Below are 20,002 nucleotides of genomic sequence, written 5' to 3' on the forward strand. Positions count from 1 at the left end.
CTCCCTGAAAGTTAGGCTCAGTGAAATATTGGCTTAGTAATGAAAACTTCACTTTAATAAAAACGAACAACCAGCTTGCGACCAAAGTGTAATAACATTGAGTAGATAAGCTTGATGGGTATCTGGACAGTTCAGGTTGGCTTTTAGTTCATCTGCCTCTCGGGGAGAAATGGCTGTATATTAGTATTCTGTGGATATATTGTCTGGTGATAAAGGCAAACCCCGGGGCAGGGTGCCCTGGGTCTGTTACTCTAAATGTGAAGAATGGCTTTGTCGTGTTTCCGTTCAGTACTTTAAACAGTAACAACACGTTTTCTTCAGAGGAAGACAAAGCCATAGTACTTCCTCTGGGAATAGTTTGTTAAGACCCATGTGTTACTCCAGCGGGAGCAACCTCACACTAGGAAAAAAGCCTTCAGCAACTCAGCCATCACCACCCCCGACACCTGAATTCCCACTGATTTCGACCTCAGTTACATTACAGTAGTAGATGTCTTCACACAGCGTATACTCTAATAAAAATCTGGAGTCTGGGTAAGGATGAAATCTTGAAGGGATTACAATTTAACTGTTAAGCTTTTCAGGCACGATGCCAATGCATTTTTCACGGTCATATTCTCTAACAGTTTGGCTGAGCGACCCCTTAGTTATTCCCGTTTTGAATATGAGAACTGAGGCTCAGTGGGACTGATCTGTCTAATAATAAATAAGTAGCAGAAACCTAGACAGGTAACTCTAAGCCCTGTGCTATTTGAAAGGAGCATTAAAATCACAAATAAAGAAACGAGACAACATGGAAGTTAACTTTGGCCTTTAAGTCACAGATGCTTTTGACAATACCTACAAGCATCCATCTAAACCAAGTGGAGATGCTCAGTGATCCTTAGACACCTTAGACACTGTTTGGGGTCCTTGTACCCCAAACCATTCCATAACCCCCAAGACTGTTGACTCAGTTACAGCTTGAGATATTCAGAGAGAAAAACGGAGACGGTATTCTTCAGACTGATGCGTATCCCCAGCCTTACACAGACACTGTGCTGTCTGTGCCCGAGTGCAGTCTATACAAGCAGTCAGTAAATATTGAGTTAGGGAAGATAAATCTACCATGCAAATATCAGTGTACTTACAAATGTGTATGTGTGTTGTCCTTGATATCTGTTTCAGTGCATCGAGATCACTTTTGGTAAATCACAGCGATGGTTTGTGCCATTGCCCGCAACACTACTGCATGTATGTGTAGAACCAGTCCCATGTATCATGGCTAACAGGAATGAGGAAAGGGATTTAAAACTTGAATTCCCACTGGAAATAAACCATATGAAGTGCAACCTCCTGCTGCTGTTTGAAGTTTGAGTTGTGCTCTGCTAATGTTACTGGGCCACTGTTTGCATAATTTATGGTCAGCTGTGTGGAGCTAAAGTTCACCTTTGCTTAGCAAATCCTTTCTAAACTAACAGGAATCCTTCAGAGGGAACCGCGCAGAAAAGCAGGTTCTAGAAGCACCATTTACATCCCTACAGTTTGTTTTAATTCAAAATTACTCTCCTCACATATCCAAAGCCTTTCACTGTGTTTCACTTGTTTCACATACATCATCTTCCCTCGATTCAAACCTGGTTGGGTCAAAGTTCTGACCCAGATGACGTGTGAAGTGTAGCGTAAAAACACACCAGTTCTCTATGTTCTGCCTTGTGGCCCATTGTTATGAGGGAGACAGCCTAAGAGCTGAGTAGAAGTTCATAGAAAAGTCTAGAATGAGCCACACCAGAGAGCCTGCTGCTGGTAAGTACTTCCTGTTATGATTATGGGCCGATTCAGCCAACCATTTGATATAATAATAATAATAATAATAATAATAATAATAATAATAATAATAATGGTAAAATCGTTTAGTAACTTTCCCACTGCACTCATGGAAATGATATTACTATTGGGTTTGTTGGGACAAAAAACCTGGATTAAAATACATTTACAATAGCTAGGGCTCCCACGGTTTGCGCGGGCGGGCATCAGTAACCTTGGTTGTGATGTTTTCCTATGCTAATTCTTGGTCTTTTTCTCTCTGTATTCTTTTTTTGTGACCCGATCACCTTGCTTAGCAAATGGGAATTCTAGCAGTAAGTGGCCTGTCTTGATTTATAGATTCCTTATCCCTGTGAGACAAACTGGTTTTCATCTGCCATTTGTCCTCTTGTGACCTAGCAACATTTTTGCCTTTGACTACTTTGAAAGTAGCGTGTGCTTCAATTTTGCATAGCCCTAATTCGAGACACATTGGTCCTAAAAAGACGAGGAAACGGTGAGACTTTAAAACGAAGATGTACACGCAGCTAGCGCTTGCGTGGTGCTTTTCTATACCCGTCACTGACATGTCTCCTGTCACATCCCGAAATTTCAACCGCACATGTTATTTCATAGTCTCACTTGAATGAGATCACCAAGTGGTTTGCTTAAGAGCCCATTTCCTCAAAAGCCCCCCCCCTTTGGTAAGAGGACACCCAGTTTCGCTCTGTGCCAGTTGAGGGTGCATCAGGAACCTCAGTGGGGTCAAAGCCCGCACCCCTGTGAATTCCCGTCATCAACTCAAAGTTGTAAATTCATGTTGAGTCCTCCCCTCCAAAGCATCCCACACATTGCCTTCTGACACTGTCTGTCCAGTGTGAAAATGTGCTTCCTACTAAAAAGGAATTCCATAACCAGCAACAAGCCTTGTTATTTGAAAGCCAGCCCCCAAAGCACCTTTCACCCGCCTCTCATCAGCTGCACACCGTATTAACTCGCTTACCGCAGAAGCGCAACCGCCAAGGCAACTTTAACACATTTGTACTGTTTTACTGGGGGTGTGCTATCCCATCAGGTCTGGCATTGGATTAACCTCAGTTTCCGCTGCTCGTTCCTAGGAGCTGGAACTCTGCAGGAGGTTGTACAGGCTACACTTTCAGCTGCTGCTTCTGTTCCAGGCCTACTGCAAACTCATCAACCAAGTAAACGCCATCAAGAATGAAGCAGAGGTCAGTTCCAGCAGGCATCAGGGCTGTTTTCCAGAGTTGTAACCATATACCTGCGGGCTTGCATGTGTAGAACATGCTTAAGTGTATACATTCCTTGGTGGAATGCCTAAAGTCAAAGCCACTTACATTGATTTTTTTTTTCCCAGTTGATCAATTAGCTTTTTTTCAAACTGATGTGCTTGTCAGGTCATTGTCGTGAGAGCCGACATCCAACAGGTTAGGCCAGAGGCTCAGTTGCAGAAACAGATCAGTGACTGGAAGCAGAGCATGCACAAAGTTGCACTGTGAAGCCCCTAACATCTCATCTCTCTGTGGTCTAATGAACATGGCATTAATGCAGAGGTTAATATGTAGGTTCACAGTTATCAACTATAATCTTTTGTCTCCCTCCCTGCGTGCTGATACTAACATTGCCACTGGGAAAAGAACTGAATTTTTAAAATGCTATGTAGATATTGTGCATGTATACATATTCCCTGTCAGAGTGCTTGAAGTCAAAAGCCACTTGCACTGATTTTTCCCCCAGTTTATCAGTTAGCTTTCCTGATGTGCCATGTCAGGCCGTTGTAGTAAGCGAATATATAGACACACACATATATTTCTATGAAATAGCCTTGGTAAACGACACTTCCCTTCACTGTCCAACGGCGATTATAATCTCCCAAGATAGAGTATAAACAGTTATTGCAACCCAACTTATCTAGAATAGCTAAACCTGGTATTAGGGATATATGCCTGTGTGTGCATGTGTGTATGTGTGAGCGTGTGTGTGTGTGTGTGTGTGTGTGTGTGTGTGTGTGTATGCGCGTGCGCACGTGTAGATACAGAACAAATATATAAGTACTGTACCTCCTAGTACTCAGGAGATCTCAAGTTCAAAGTGGCCGAGGCTACAGCAGAAGTGACTCTGCCTTGGTTTTAAGTCTTTTATTTGGTTGCTAATTTGTATTCCTGACAGAAGAACATTCCTACATCAGCCCTATCCCCTGTAACTGACTGGGTTCCCCACTGGTTGCTGACCATAGGGGATAGAGGCTTGAAGAGTTTCTTGTTTTAGGTCATCAACATGTCGGAAGAGCTCACCCAGCTGGAAGGCATCCTTAAGGAAGCCGAGGCCGCCTCAGAAAATGAAGAAACCGACATTTCCAAAGCCGCACAGACCACAATAGAAACCGCCATTCATTCTCTGATCGAAACTTTGAAGAACAAGGAATTCGTATCAGCTGTGGCACAAGTCAAAGCGTTTAGGTAAGCTGGGAAGAGATGTCACAGCGCCATGGAATATAATAAACAGTTACTCACCGGGCAGGGCAGTTCCGTTCATAGGTTTTAACCTCAAATGTAGCATATGTCGCAAGGACATACACCTCAGAACTTTAACATTATGCCTTCTTTCCAGAACCCTCTGGCCCAGTGACATCTTCGGCAGCTGTGACGACGACCCCGTGCAGACACTCCTACACATCTATTTCCATCACCAGACGCTAGGCCAGACGGGCAGTTTCGCGGTCATCGGCTCCAACCTGGACATGTCAGAAGCTAACTGCAAACTGATGGAGCTTAACCTGGAGATCAGAGAGTCTCTCCGCATGGTGCAGTCACACCCACTCCTAGCACAGGCCAAACCAGTCGGAAAGACGGCGAGCGCTGGATTCTGAGCAACTTCCGCCCCTCAAGAGGGAGTGAGCTGAGGATGATGAAGACTTTTAGCCGAGCACCTTTCATGAACCCTTGTGCTTCGCTGAAAACCCTGGGGCAGCACCTTTCCCTGTAGTCTACTAATAACTTCAAACTGTCCAAAAAAAAACTGAAGAAAATATCTGACCGCTTAACTGCTGCCTAGACCTCTACAGCAACTGTATGAAGAAGGGATGTTTTATTATTATTAACCTATGTGAATAAGAATAAGGGCTAAAAGTAATGCATACAAACTACATTACTCTGGAGAAAGAAAGAAATTCCGAGGATGTTTGCAATAATGGCCTACAAGACGTTGCAGGGCAGGTGAAGTGAGGCTGGGATCGGGGCCAATTCATTAGCTGAAGACCTGTGCCTGCTGGGCCACGTGGATTTCTAGCCGTCATCATCATAAACGCATAGTTGACACTTAGTATTCAACTTGACCACCCAGTCAGACTTAATAACACAGACTTATTTGCAAAAACCATTGGGTCCAGGGTTGTGTTTTGGGGGTTTTTGTTTGTTTGTTTTTTTCCAACTTATGGCATAAGGGTTTGGGGTGTTTGGGGTTGGTTTTTTTTTTTTTTTTTTTTTTTGGTCTGTATAAGGAAGTGTGTGTGTGTGTGTATGGGTGTGTGTGTGTGTGTGTGTGTGTCAGTCCTATTTTCAAGGTGTGGATGTCTGGTGACAGCTTCTCAGAGCATGCCTAAAAGAGCACTGCAAGATTATTTTTGAAAAAATTTTATTTTATTAGATCTAACTCTTCATAGTGTGTAAATGTCAGAACACTTTAATAATATTTTAAAGCTGGGTTTTCCCCAGTGTCTCAAAAAAAAAAAAGAAATAATATATCTCTTAACGTTATTGGACTCTGCTGCTCAGCTCTCTGATCAGTGCTTTTGTTGATATTGTTGATAACTAACCAAAGCAGACGCCTGCAGAGACTTTAAAATGTAAAATAAAGACGCACGCTGCCCGCCAGCGCCTCCCATTACACAAGTTAACTTATTTCACTCAGTAACTTATAGACACCGCATAGACTAAAACCTGTATTTTCTTGTACATTCGTGCCACGCACTGTTCTATCAGAAAACACGTACAAAGCTAAAGGAAAAGTTGTGGTCACCGATGGTGGACCGTGTGTTCTGCGGGCTCTGAATGATGGCTGCAGACTTCAAGAGAAGAGGTGCAAATGACTTGTGTGTTTATGCAGGACTCAGACTGGTTTCAGGCTAACGGAACCCTTGGGGCTACAGGGGAAAGACAGGAAGCCTGAAGACTGACTCCCAAAACGCGCAATACACTTCTCCACCGTCTAAGTCTGTAGCGTAACAAACTGGATCCTGTCCCTTTTTTTTTTTTTTAATAGAATTTTGTAAAGGAAATGAATGTAGTCCCACGACTCCTCTGATTTGAAAGGAACACCTTGTATTTTTTATATGCATCTCTTTTCCACTGTGACTTTTATTTTCAGACTGGGCTCTGTGGTTCCAGAGTTTAGAATGTAGAAATGAATTGCTTAGCTTTGCCTTCTCCCGGGGGCGTGGCCCCTGACAGAAATGTGATTATGCTCAAGTGCATTAATCGGGGGCACTGTGCACGCCGCTCGACTGCGGATCGTGGTCACGTTTCCTGGAAAATTCTATAACTGGTCACAGCACATTCATAATCACTGTATTTTTTGACCCAGATAAAAAAAATTATTTTAATGGTGTTCTGGTACTGTAAATGGTGCCCTTTAAATTATTAATAACTCTTGGGCTGGGGGTGGGCAGGCACAGGGATGGTGTCCAGAGACACGCCACACTTCACATCCCTTCTCCCAATTTTTCTCACCCTCCTTACATCCTTTTTGTTAAAAATAAAAAAGCATTGTAGCTGTTGGTTTGTGTGGTGTTTTAAGAAGAAAACAAATAAAGATGACTATAGATGGCATCATGTTACCTGTATAGTTCTCACGTATAATTTCACTTGAAAAAAGGCAGGAAAAAGTTAAATTGACTCACCCAAGGTTTTGAATAATTCATATGTAATTAATTTGATACTGATGTGGTTAACGGGAGGACGGGGGGATACAGCTGCCAAAAGCAAAACCAAATTCATTAGGATTATCCTCGTGACATCTACACTGACTCCAGAGTTTGTATATACTGGCAAAATTAGGGCTTAATTCTAGTCAGCTTCTTTCATTCTGCAAGAACCTAGTGTCTGCTATATATAACCCTCTTCTGTGAGCTTACCGTTTTAAATAGGAAGTTGAGAGGTGGGCAGTTCCCTGGTGCTGCTCTTTGAGAAGCCATAATACAGTCAGGGTTTGAAGCGGTATCCAGGTTTAGTGACTCCAAGCTACCTTGGCTTAAAGCATGGCTAAGGGACGTTTTAGGGAAGAGCATTGCCAGAACACAGTGAACCGCTCTGTCAGACAAACACCTACACATCAGGAAAAAGGGCCAATAGTTTCTGTGTGGCTTTTCCCTCCTAGTTTTTCAAGTGGTCCACAGTTACTTTGAAAAGTGTAAGAATTAACATAAAGCCATTCTCTCCACATGCAGAGGTAGCATTTAGAGTGTCTCCTGCCAGCCTTCCAGTCTGAGGGTCTGATGCTCTCTAAGCTTTGGCTTACACACCTATAAACAGTGTGACAAGCCTCAGTGCCAGAATGTTGCCATCAGAGATGGAAACTTTGAGTCACTTTGTGCAGGCATTCCATTCTTGCCAAACAGTATTAGCTGCCCTTGGAAAGTTATTTTAACGAATGGTTTCACTACCCACCTTAGCAGCCAGTGGTGCTGTCTTGGGACTCTGCAGGCATTTTTAGTTCCTCTACTTGGCAAACACTGACTAAGTGCATAGTATGTATATCCTGTCCCACCCAGGACAGGAGTCAATGGGATTACCTCTGCCTGGCCCTAGTCCCAACTAAGAGCGAGCGAGCCCCGAGAACAAGGGAAGCCCATGACTTTTAAGCACACAGTTTAATGCTTTACCTGCTACCATCGCTTTAGTCCCTAAAACTTATCCGTCCCCAGGCACCCAGAGTGCTTTCCCTTAAAAGGCAATCTAGCCTCAGTCCACTGTCCACAGTACACCTTTAAAATGTCTTAGTGGGGGCTTGAGAGATGGCTCAGCAGTAAACCGACTACGAGGGCGGTTGACATGCCTTTGTATAGAACCTGGGGTTCAGACCCAGCACCTACATGGTGGCTTTCAATTGCAACTTCCATTCCAGGGTATACAGTGCCCTCTTACTTCTTTGGGCACCAGGCATGCATGTGGTACTCATAACATGCAGGCAAAGCACATGCATAAAGTAAAAATGAAAAGGCCCCTTTCCTGCCTTCTAATAGTGTCTAATAGTGTACTTCTATGTAGTGGCCAGTGTCAGGCTAGTTTTACCTACTGTCATAAACTCAGTATTTGGCCTCTGGTTTTCTCTACCAGAGGCTCCCAGCATGAAACAGGTCTTTCTATCAAACTCAACTCAATCCAATTCCAGCTCAGTTGATCTAAGCGGAGCAGTGTTTTAGGTAGAAGAGCTTCTGCATCGTGTCGGTCCTCTGTCTGGTTTATTTGCTGACAATTAGGATACGTGTTAGACGTGCCCACGAAGAGGTTGAAAGGCTGGTAGCACTCCACACATCAGCTTCATTCACCTGGGCCCAGGTGAACCTGCCCCCTCCTCACAAGGACACTAGAGAGCCCTCAAGCCCACTTCGGATTTTCAACATGTTTGCTTGAATACTTGACAGTGTCCAAGGTAACAGACCGGCTCCACTTTCTGGTAGACAGGGATTAGACACTTCGATAACAAATGTTTAGAGAAAGTGGAAGGGAACACAGTTTTTACCTGGTTCCAGCTGTGATGCTGTGTCAGACCAACAACCAACGCTTGCTTCATTAGAAGAACTGAGGTTCCCCCAGCACCATTTGGCAGTGGGCGTTCACGGTTCCCAGGGGGACCTTTAAATTAGGACTAATTTAAATTTAAAAAATATGACACAGCTTAATGTGTGCTGGGCCTTTTAAATAACATCTTTCTTAGAGATTTTCAACCTACAGACTGAAGCCGTACATTTGTCGTCTGTGAAAGTTTAAGAGTTGAATGACGCGCCTGTGACTTCCCTAAGTCAGTCTGGCCACCAACAGATCTTAACAAAGTTACCGACTTTCAGCACAGGCTCACCTCAAACTGAGACATGAATTGGATAAAGCCCCAAACTGTTTGCAACCCCTTTTATTCGCAGGCTTTATATTAAAGTACACTGCCTTTCATGAAGTATTTTGAGAAGGGAGAGGTGGAGAGGGGAGAGGGGCGTGGGAGAAGGCTCACTTGTCCGATCCATTTAGCAGAACCATTTTTAACTCTCTCTAAATGATATATTTGAAGCTGAAGGTGCTGTCACAGGACAGGCGTTTGTCCTTGCATCTCCCACACAAGTCTTGACGATGGGGGCGTTTAGGGTCCACGTGGCGAAGTCTGACCGGGCAGGCACATCTAGTCCTTTTACAACTCTGAAAAATCAGAGTGAAAAGTACAAAGGATGAACCCCCCTCCCCCACCCTCAATTCTTGGGGCTTCAAAGCAGACTACAGAACAGGTGGCACGTGAGTTGGGCACCGAGAGCCAAGAGCAGAAAGGCTCAAGGCTTTAAGTTTGTAGAACGGTGCCTGCAGTCCCCTTTTCTGAATGGAGCATTCGTGGCTTTCCATTCTAGGGTTCTCAGGGCCCATCCTAGGGTAGTTAATTCTCCAATTACCAACATTAAGTGCGCTGGACTCTCAGGTAGATGTGGAAGTCCTTTAGCTCTGTGGTTAACCTTAGCAGGTAACTGTTGTCACTTCTTTCTTTTTGAAGGTTATCTAAGTCCCTTGACGCAGTGCTGAACTAATTAATGGTAAGCAAGCACTTAGCAGCCTTCATTACGGGTGAACTGCACAGAGCTGGACAGACAAGGTCTCAGAAGGTCTCATAGGGAGCTAACTCCCTATGCAAACTCTCAAGAAAAGCTGAGGCTCCATGTCTTGGGTCTCATACTCTAACTTGGAAATGTGCTTCTTAGATGCACCGGGGTAATAGTGTACCACCTCAGGCTATAGAAAGGTACTCTGCTTTTGCAGGGTTTTCCCTTATGCCAAGTCAAGTGGCAGGTAAGCAAGTCTTTTACACTGCTAATGAGGTAACAGATTCAAAAGAGGCCATGCAGTCAAATTTTGCAAGAGCAGAAGGGGACAAACACCCCGTTTCACAGCAGAGGGGACTTTCTACCACCCCTATCGAAAAACAAAAAGGAAAGAAAAAGTAGGGCCTAAGGCTCCAGGAAACCTACACCTCTTTTAAGAAATATATTCGAAATAGCACACGAAACCCCTTTTCCAAAATGCAAACATTTGATTTACTTGGCAGGTGATATCCTCCACTCGGTATGGGTTGTAGGACTTCTCACACACGCGGCAGAACTGTTTGAAGTACACCTGCGATGAGAAAGAGGGTCCCCATGACGCTGACACTCCCCACTCGGCACCAGGAAGGAATGGGACAGCCGCAGAGTCTCTTACCTTGCTGGTGCCCTGCACACACCACACATAGGCGCTCTCCCACCGGATGTTGCAGTCTTTGCAGTGATAGTAGCCGTACTTCTGCTCTAAGAACTGAACAGCAGGATACAGACTTTAAGCAAGTGATGGCTGAGTTACCCTCATTTCAGAATCTGGGACCAGATTCAACCTGATACTTGAAACTTTACCATGGTAGTAAGTAAGGTTAGATTTGGGTCAACCTCTAAATTAATCAGGTGAAATAATAGTTCAGTCAAACAAATATGTAAACTGAGGCCAACCAAGAAAGTTCCTATACCAGCAGATGGATAAGTGTTTTTCCCCTCGGACAAGGGAAAAGCCAAATAGTGCTGTCTAGAGCTCAGGATCCTTCCCTTGGGCCTTTTATGTGGGGTGATGAGTGATCCTAGAACTTCCACAGATGAGAGAGTTATTACACTGAAAGAGAAAGGCTCTTCTAAACCTTCGAAAGTCTTCAATCAATGTTAAATAGTCCATGATGCTAGTTAAGTTTCCAAAAAGTCCCGCCACCTATGTAAGTATAGCTCATTTGGTATGACTATGTAACGTTAGCACCCGAGTTCTAAACTTCCCTGCTTCCCACTTAAGTGACAAACAAGCTCTTATAATTAAGCCTTTAGGACTGGCAGGGGGGCCTGGAAGGACTCTTAATGCAATTTTTATAGTGAGCAGACACAGGAGGCCAGAAAGCTTAAGGTTTCTGCCTAAGATCACCCCCAGCTGTGAACGGCAACCAAGTGCTTTTCTGACACCCCATTCCACTGCCACTCCAACCCCAAACACAACAACCTTGAAATGATTAGAAAATAAGGCATTTCTGAGTCCTTTCCCAGAGCTCAGAGCTCTGCATCTCTTTGGGGGGAGGGAGTAATGGCCACGCTCCTTGGGTGCCCCCACCCCCGCCCCCCAGTTCCTTGTTTGGTTAGCCTAGGCTGCAACTCAAGACCATCCAAGGCTTAGGAGTGCTGGCCTTCTGGATGAATGCTGAGGTTTTTTTGTTTTTTTGTTTTTTTTAAAAGCCAGGCAAGTTTGGGAGGGAGAAGCTTCAGTTGAGAGCTTCAAAAATGGAGGGTAGGGCTTAGTTGAGAACAAAACCCCACCAGTCAAATGAGGCAAATTTCCCCATATCTAGAGGGGAAATGAGAAAAGGAGCATTGGGAAACCCACTCTCTCGTGCGACCAAGTTCACATGATGATATTCTGCTGTGTGTTTTCTTATCTTCCTTCAGCCATCTGAAGTACGGTCCAAACTGGACTGGTGTGCGTTCGCCGCGGAGGCTTCATTTGTAGTGTTGATGTGACCAGAATCAACTACACAGTCATTTCCCAAGAACAGAGACTGCCAGTGGGTCAGGCCACGTAGGGGTTGGTTTTATTGTGTAAACACCTCCCATTGTATTAACTGGCAGCGGCTGCAAGCTCCTACAAGCTGAAGAGCTGGAGAGATGGTTCAGCTGTTAAAGAACACAGTTCTTCTAGAGGACCCTAATTCAGTTCCTCAAACCCACATAGTGGCTCACAACCACCTGTAAATCGCCAGTTCCGGGGATCTGACGCCCTCTTCCGCTCCCATCTCTCCACTCCAACGAAATGCACAGACACTACATGCAATCAAAACACCCATACGCGGTTGGGGTTTTTTTTTTTAAATACAGACTGAGGGCATTGAAGAATTCTATGCCCTGCATCAGCCACAACCACTAGCTTAGCCCCGAAGGAGTCCTACAATTCTGGAAGCGTCCAGGTTGCCAGGCTGGCCTCACCTGGAAACGCAGGCGCTCCTTGTCCTGCTCAGTGCTCTGTGGGGAGGCCCGGTCTCTAGAGGCAGCCACGTCACTGGGGTCCTGAGCCATCTCGACAGCAGGAGGTGGCTCCTCACTCCCGGGCTCAGACTGCATCGCCGCCACACTGTCCGGGTCCTCCCGCGGTGGCTGCTCCTGCCCATCCTGCCCTTCAGCCTGGACGTCGCCCTCCTCGCTCTGCGGCTGGGGGACTGCTTTCATCACTGCCACCTCTCCCGGCTCGGGTTCCCGGGTCCCCGTGGGTGCCGGTCTCCCCTCTCCCTTCGTGGGCGTCTGCCTGTCCCCCGCAACCTCCAGCGAGGAGGAAAGGCCACCGAAGGTCACGGGCGAGTACAGGGCGACGGTGCGCCAGGATCGCGGGGGTCTCCCGGCCCTGGCGGGGCTGCGGGGTTGGCAGGAACCAGGCCGGGCGTCGGGGCTGGCTCGGCGCCGTCCAGGCTGCAGTGTGCGGCGCCCGAGCGAACACTGCACCGAGGCATCGCGGCGCGGGTTCACCTGCACCGCAGCGTCGCGGCTGCTGACCGGCCGGGGACCCATTCGCGACAGCAAGGCCATGAGCTGCGCTCGCTGATAGCTGTCAAAGTACTCCGCGGCCATGAGCTGTCTGTAGCCGGGGAGGAAGGAGGGGGGCTCGGGCCTGCAGCCCCTGGCTCCAAACCTCCAGCCATCCCCGGCTTTGGCTGCCGTGGGCGGGTAAGGATGCGGGCATGGGTGGGGCGTGCTCGCCGGGAACATGGGTGCGTCCCGCGCCTCGCCGGCCCAGGCTGCCATCAGCGCCGCCCAGCTGCCCTCCGCGCCGCGTTAAATAGGCGGCCGCGCACCGGGAGAAAAAACCCTATCACCCTCTAGCCACCGGGAGCGAAACCCTCTTGAGGATGCAGAAAAGGGCTTTTCTTGCTAGCCACAGCAACGATTTGTAGGGGAACTAGCCGAGGTGAGAATCATCACCGGGATTATCCGAGCCAGGTGGGCCCCATGCCTCGTTGCTCCAGATGTCTGCCATGAGGAAGGCAAGGGAGGCCCGTGTGTCTGATTAGGGAGCAAAATACCAAGGTTAGAAGACCTCTCTGAGCCTCTTTTTATGTTGTTGTCTCAGACCACAGCTCACTTCGCTCAGAGCAGTGGACAGTGTCTACCCACAGCCCTTTCAGGAAGGAGAGCCTGAAGCTACAGCCCTTCCCCGGGCGTGAACAGAGGTGCCCAGTTTCTCTCCTCTGGGCTGAGGTCTAAACATTTTCTTAAGTAAACCATTCCTTCAGACGATAAATGGATCTGAGATGCATTTATACAAATATAGGAAACGTATGGGGGCGGAGGGGGTAAATGCCTTCATCCCTGGACAATGGTGATGTCCATTAACAATAGATACTAGATCAAGTAGTCACATACATCAATATGTTTTTCTCTGGTTTGATAGTGGCTTGACGACGAAATGCCATCCTGCAGTTTCTCTGACCCCTTTTGGACTTTACTCAATACAGACCAGCATTGAATATAATCGGGTGTTTGTGAGTTGAGCAAGCCCGTGTTTCTGTTTTACAATTTTACTCATGTATGCACCAGACATCTACATTTCCAGCCCCTTCCCTCCCCTCCCACCCCCTCTGTAGCAATGCTGGTGGAATGGGCAAAACAGACAGACAAGAGCAAACAGCACACTCGAGCAGAGGAAGCGGCGGCAGTCTAGCTGATCCAGGTGAAAGCAACATTGGGACACTGATGGGTTATAAAAACACACGGTTAATACTGAGGTGCAACATTACAGTGGGAAGATCGAATCTGTTACAGGAAACGCCAACCCATCCTTATCCTGGATGGGACCCATACGCACTACCATGGTCACAAAGTGGTATTTCAGCCAAATGGAGACTCCTGGGCATCTCCCCGTTCAGAGGGAAGTCTGGGTGGTTTCCATCAACACTAAGTCATCTGTCCCCACGGTGCCATAGGAGGTGTCTGCCAGCTCCTCCTCTTTTAGTTTCTTATAAGAGATATCTGTGTCATCATCTTCATCCAGGGCCTCTCGCTTGTGCAGTATCTCGCTTCCGTACATTTTGTATATTAAAACGAACACCCCTGCTTCCGCTGACTGGAAGAGAGCGTAAAGCAACGGGAACATGTACATGCTGCCTATGAAGCGCGGGGGGAAGGCCAGTTTGAGAATCGCGGTACAGAGCTGCACGTTCTGACTTCCGGTCTCCAGGCACACAGTTCTCTTGCAGTTGGGTGGAAGGTGGAAGAGGGTAGCTAAGCCATAACCCGAGGCATAGCCCGCCAGAGGCATAAAAATGGCCACCACATAAACGGCTGCAGGGATGCTTGCCAGCAGTTCGGGTCCTAACATGGTGCCGGTCATTATGAAGAGAACCACCAGAGTCACGAGCAGAGAGCACAGGGAAACCTGGTAAGAAAACAGATAGGCAACCGTCAGCAATAACATCACCCGGGAGGAATCTGGGCAAGCTACACACCCATTCTAACCTCGGAAGCAAAGCGGAGATCATTGACAGACCATGTCCAAAACCTGAAGCTCCATCTAAGACATCGCTGCTTGGAGGGCTAGCTCGATATCCAGCGGCTTCTCTGGGCTCTAGCACTTGCCTTGGATGGGAGGACATAAAGACAATCTACTCATTCAGAAGAAAATCTTCGAAATGATAAACCAGAGATCAGGGGAAGGTTGCTGTTTCTAGTGGACTGTCCCTCAGCCTCTTGGCCTTGATCATACGATGTTTAGTGCTGTTTGTGTGTGTTCGGTTTATTACCATGCTTCTTTCAAATGGAGTAGCTAGCATTGAGCCCAAGAACCCAGCTATGGTCTCAGGACTAGACCGGACAACGTAGTTTTTACCTCTCCTGAACCATGTGCTTTCCACATGAAATCAGTTCTCATTTCACACCAGAAATAAAAGGCTGCTAGCATTTACAATAAAAATTAACTTAGTCTAGGATATTTTCAACCTTCAAAGTGCAGGTGGGAACAATTATCAATTCATTAGATTAGAGCAAAGTGTAAGATATGATGAATTCTCTGAAATTCTGCAACTCTGCTCCTTGATTCGTCCCTGAAAAAAATCTCTGACTGTAAGTTTCTCTCGATTCTTAGGGTGTTTTACAATAGCGAGGTTTTAGGTATGTTGCTACTGACTGGGTCAAACGTGCGTTGCTGACAATCTGTCTGCACGTGTCTCTCATCCAAGTGAAAGAGGATGCACAAATACGAGGAAGACATCCAAATCCCCCAGGCCCTTCAGATGCATAGTCAAGTTGCTCTTTTCCGTGAGTGCAACAGGGATCCAAGATCCTGAGCGTAATTCTGCCTCTCTGAGGGAGCGGACCAGAGAGTCAATTCCTCTGGAGTCCCTGGGATGTGCTCTTTTAAAAATTAAAATGTATTTTGGCTGGTCAAAAATTCTACTCAAAGAGATACTGAAATATCTTCCTAAGGTATATAAAAGCATATGCACACTGGCAGAGAGCTACGTCAGCAAAGCAACACTTTTATTAATTTCCAAAGTGTATCATATTGAAGGCACTGACAGGAAATCCAGTTCTTCATTCTGAGGATGCTAGCTACAAAGTTCCTTTAAGCCATTTAAGAGCTTAAAAAAAGAATGTCAGGGCGGGAAGGCAGGAAAGGGAGGTGGTTGAGGAGGGGGAACACCCTCATAGAAGAAGGGGGAGGGAGGATGGGATACGGGGTTTATGGACAGGAAACCGGGAAAGGGGATAACATTTGAAATGTAAATAAAAAAAATCCATTTAGGGGTTGGGGATTTAGCTCAGTGGTAGAGGGCTTGCCTAGCAAGGTCCTGGGTACAGGCCTCAGCGCTAAAAAAAAAAAAAAAAAAAAAAGATGAAAAAAATCCAATTAAAAAAAGGAAAAAGAAGAAGACGGAGAAAGAAAAGAAAGATGAATAAAGTCATTTGGGGAGCAGTGTGCTTGAGAAAACACTGAGCTTGGGGGAGCACTGAGCTTGGGAGAGCACTGAGCTCACGCCAAGGTCTTGCAAAGCACAGGTGGATGGCTGTGCTGACTAAATTTATCTGGACCATCTGTGGGGATACGGTATAAGTGCGTGTTTCTTAAATCCTATATTGATTATCGTATAGGACTTCTTTCACTGAGAGCCAAATCTGTGCGCAGAGTTGAGCCCTCTACTTCTCTTCCTAGGGAAAGTTGGTTCCTCTGTATGAGTAGAAAATAAGTTAATAAAAGTAATACAACAACCACAAAAGATTCTGTATATTCGTCTCCATAACTGTAACATAGAAATGGCTCCTTCTTTAACCTAAGGGAACTTGGCTTTGCACTTTCGTTAGCTATGCATTTCAGTTATCTTGCTTCCTGAAATGAGCATTCTCTTTATGTTTTCGCTGTTTTGATTTTTCAAAAGAAGTGAAATTAATATTCTCTGGCAAACTATTGAAAACTATGTGCTGCTAAAATATGTTTTAAAAATAAATCAATGTCAGAAATATTTTAGTTTTATTTATTTATTTATTTATTTATTCATTCATTCATTCATTCATTCATTCTACGTTATGTGCATTGGTGTGTTCCCTGCATGTGTGTCTGGGTGAAGGTGTCAGATCCCCTGGAACTGGAGTTACAGACAGCTGTGAGCTGACATGTGGGTGATGGGAATTGAAGCTGGGTCCTCCCGAAGAGCAGCCAGAGCTCCTAACCACTAGCCTGTCTGTCCACCCCCTAGAAATCTTGTCTAGTAACAGTAATCCCTCACATCTTATTAACTTTAAAAACACATAAAATAATGCAACAGGGAAGAAAAAAAGATACACAGGTTTAGAAATGACAACATAATTTACTCTATCCAGGACCTGGTTTTGTTTTGTGCTTTAAGGCCAACATTCTGTATATTCTATTAGATTGACAATATTATTTTGCTAATTTCGATTTTTAATTGAGCTATTTAAGGGTACTTTTGTTTCCTCTGAATTAGAGTTCCACTCTTGAAAACACACTAATGCATTATAAAACATTGTGAATACTTTTATTTAATCTGCTCTGAATATTGGTACTATTCAGTTTGTGGGAAGTGCTCGCCGTGCTGTGCTTTAGTTTGTTTTGGGACAGGGTCTCACTATGTAGCTCTGGCTGGGCTGGAACTCACTCTGCAGACCAGGCTGGCCCCGAACTCAGTGATCTGCCTGCTTCTGCCTCCTGAGTGCCAGGATTATAGGCATATAGCAATGTTTGCCATTTGTCCACATTGTGCCCCCAGAAGTGCATCCCCTCAGTGATTGCTAAAAGATTTCATGCACTGTTGTTAATTTTCAGAGGGCTTACCACCTACCAGGTAGTAGTCAAGACAAGGTCCTGCTTTGTAGCCCAGGCTGGTTTCAAACTCCAGACCCTCCTGGCTCAGCCCCTGAGCACCGAGTTTATAATTTGCATCTTTTTTCTCAACTTGAGCTGTGACTTAGAGATATTCTCCTAGGAATTTCCCACGTCAGACTTGTCACATAAACCTAAGTGTGTCCCTGAAAGTCCTTTGTTTCCCTTCCTTGCTTTCCAAACTTCCTAGCATTGTCTACCACTCTTTAGAGACCAGACTCTGATTAGAGAAGAGAGAGCCTACCTTCACGATGTAGTCAGCCACCCGGTTGTACTTGTAGCGAATGAAGACGCCCAGCCCAATAGGGATGAGAGTGCTGCAGAGAGTCAGGGTGACGGCCCCTAGGGGGAGTAACTGCACCAGAGGGGTATTGATCCAAGCCCGGCTGTAGATCCAGAGGCAGAGGGGCATCAACACCAGGGCCAGGAGTGTGGAAGAAATGGTCATGATGATACTGCAAAAAGGTACAAGCAGAAATCAGAAAGGGCTCTGAGCCACAGTCAGCCACGTCTTCTCTTACCCGTCACACAGCCCAGGGAGGGAGGTGGGGGCGCTGTAAGCCTCAGGGTTGAAGTCTGCAGAGAACCTATTTTATCCCGTCTCAGTAGAAACGTGAATCCCAGGCAAGACAATGACCTAGAATGCAGGACCCAGGACAGCTGCCTCGGGCGTCATCCTGGAAACCGGGTAACTGTGAGGACAGGAAAAAAACCCTTTTCTTTTAACCCTACCAAATAGCCTGCGGCGCGGAAGCTGGCAATGCTACTTGTTGGATTAAACTCGATTATGTTGCGTTCTCGAGATGATTTTCCTTATGGGACTACAGTCTTGCTTTGCTTTTTTTGCACTTCCTTCAAGACCTAGCTTTTGACTTCTCCCTTCTCTTTGTCTTCCAGTTACTGGAGATGTGAGCTAAGACCCGGTCCCTCCAGGAAGGGGCTGTGCGTGAAACCCTAGGGCCTTTAAGCAGCCAGGTCCCGGTCTAGATCTCCCCCCATTGACACACAATCTTTAAACGTCCACCAGGATTTCAAAGCCAAGCCTCCATATCCCCACCCCCAACCTGTCCACCCTTCTTCCTCAGGGCTTCAACGCAAAGACCTCCAGCACATTCACTCCTCTTGGTGTGAATGCTATGGGTTGGGGTGAGTAAGAGGCCATACCTGAGATTCATGTCACCATCCACCAGCAAGGACATGAGATTGGAGAGATTTCCACCGGGACAGCAGCCACACAGGAGTACGGCCACCGCGGCCACCTCATCCAGCTTGAAGGCGAGGGCCAGCAAGAAGGCGAGCAGCGGCAAGAAGCCGAACTGGCAGAGAGCAGCCAGCAGAGCGCCCACCGGCCGCCGGACGTGCGCTCCGAAGTGGTTCACGTCCACGGTACAGCCCAGGCCCAGCATGGTGATGCACAAGGCGGCGCCCACGAACACGTTCAGCCCGTGGTTGAGCGGCGTGTCCCAGAATGGGGGCTCGTGGGGGATCCAGGGCCGGGGAAAGGTGGAGGAGTCCTGGCCTGCCACGCCGCCCGCGAGGCTGCTGCTCGTGGGCTCTGGAGTCGGGGTCAAGTCGGGACTGAAGCCGATGCTCGGAGTCGGAGCGAGGCTGAGCCCGGGACTGGGACTGGAAGTGACAGGCAGAGGCGAGAGGGTGCTGGCGCTCGTGCTGCTGGCGTTAGGCGACAGGGTGAGGTTGTCAGGCAGCAGCGAGGACGGGGCAAGGAGCCGGGTGGTGTTGTCCAGGCCGTCCATGGCGCTGTCGCCGAGGCGCGGTCTGCAGGGGCTATCCTCGGCTTCAACCTGTCTGTCCGGTCAAGCGTCCCCGCGGCGTCGGTGCGGCGGGCCGGTCGTCGCTCCCATGTGCATGCTGCCCGGCAGCTGGCACTGCGCGCGCCGCGCAGCCCTGTCGCCGCCCGCCCGCCCCGCAGGCCCCGCCCTGCCGCCGGGTCCCCTCCTTTTAATCACAGCTAAGTGGTTCTGTACCAGTGCAGCCAGGGGCGGAACAAAGACCCAACAAAGCCCAAGAGGGCGGAGAAGACCAAGCCTGGCTGCCCATCAAATTCTCTGATGGCCCTGCCTCTTTTTCTTTTGAAAGTATTTTTTTTTCTAGCTCAAATGCTTTAAATTTGAACATAAAGTCCCGTGCGAGAATTGAATATATGTATAAACTTGTCAAGTCCTGTTGAACGTAACTCCCTAAACATTTATCTTTTTTTTTAATGATGAAAACAATGTCAAGGCTTTTCCCAGCTTCTCCAAACACACAGAACACAATTATCTTTAGTCACTCTGCCCAGCAGCTGCGCACCAGAACCCGGCCTCTTCGGTAATGAAATTTAGAGGGCCGGACTCATCGAATGGAGAAAAAGAAGCGTATGCATGTATTTAAAGTCATATACATAAATAGTTTAAATAGCCCGCAGCCCTACTCACAGAGGGAGCGGGCTTCCTGTGAACCAGTCTGGAAGCGGCACGTGTCTCTGGCTTGAATTTGCTAACGAAAGTGTTAAGCTTTTTATGTTCAGAATAAGAGTAAAAAGCTATAATGATGATCATGGGGTGTTTTTT

At 46.9% G+C, this 20,002-nt stretch overlaps 3 protein-coding genes across 33 annotated transcripts in view; 1 reads left to right on the plus strand and 2 right to left on the minus strand.

Annotated features, from left to right (window-relative positions):
* Fryl (FRY like transcription coactivator) overlaps nt 1-6,629 on the plus strand; it is a 233,939-nt gene extending 227,310 nt beyond the window's left edge. For 18 of the 31 annotated variants that reach the window (XM_087583945.1, XM_087583948.1, XM_087583961.1 and 15 more), the window contains 4 exons: nt 2,103-2,120; nt 2,904-3,014; nt 4,072-4,262; nt 4,414-6,629. In XM_087583945.1, the coding sequence (XP_087440071.1) occupies nt 2,103-2,120; nt 2,904-3,014; nt 4,072-4,262; nt 4,414-4,672 (579 nt within the window). In that variant the 3' untranslated portion in view covers nt 4,673-6,629. 31 annotated transcript variants of the gene reach the window in all.
* A 2,266-nt stretch (nt 6,630-8,895) lies between these two features.
* Zar1 (zygote arrest 1) lies at nt 8,896-12,835 on the minus strand. The gene is given in 4 exon segments (NM_181385.2): nt 8,896-9,206; nt 10,092-10,166; nt 10,251-10,343; nt 12,035-12,835. Coding segments are annotated over 4 exon segments (1,086 nt in total). The 5' UTR covers nt 12,809-12,835; the 3' UTR covers nt 8,896-9,062.
* Nucleotides 12,836-13,601: 766 nt separating this feature from the next.
* On the minus strand, nt 13,602-19,320 carry Slc10a4 (solute carrier family 10, member 4). Its single transcript, NM_001008555.2, is given in 3 exon segments — nt 13,602-14,474; nt 17,677-17,887; nt 18,597-19,320. Coding segments are annotated over 3 exon segments (1,314 nt in total). The 5' UTR covers nt 19,187-19,320; the 3' UTR covers nt 13,602-13,961.
* Nucleotides 19,321-20,002: the final 682 nt, after the last annotated feature.

Source organism: Rattus norvegicus, chromosome 14 (assembly GCF_021556685.1).
Source record: "Rattus norvegicus strain SHRSP/BbbUtx chromosome 14, alternate assembly SHRSP_T2T, whole genome shotgun sequence".
Lineage (NCBI taxonomy): Eukaryota > Metazoa > Chordata > Mammalia > Rodentia > Muridae > Rattus > Rattus norvegicus.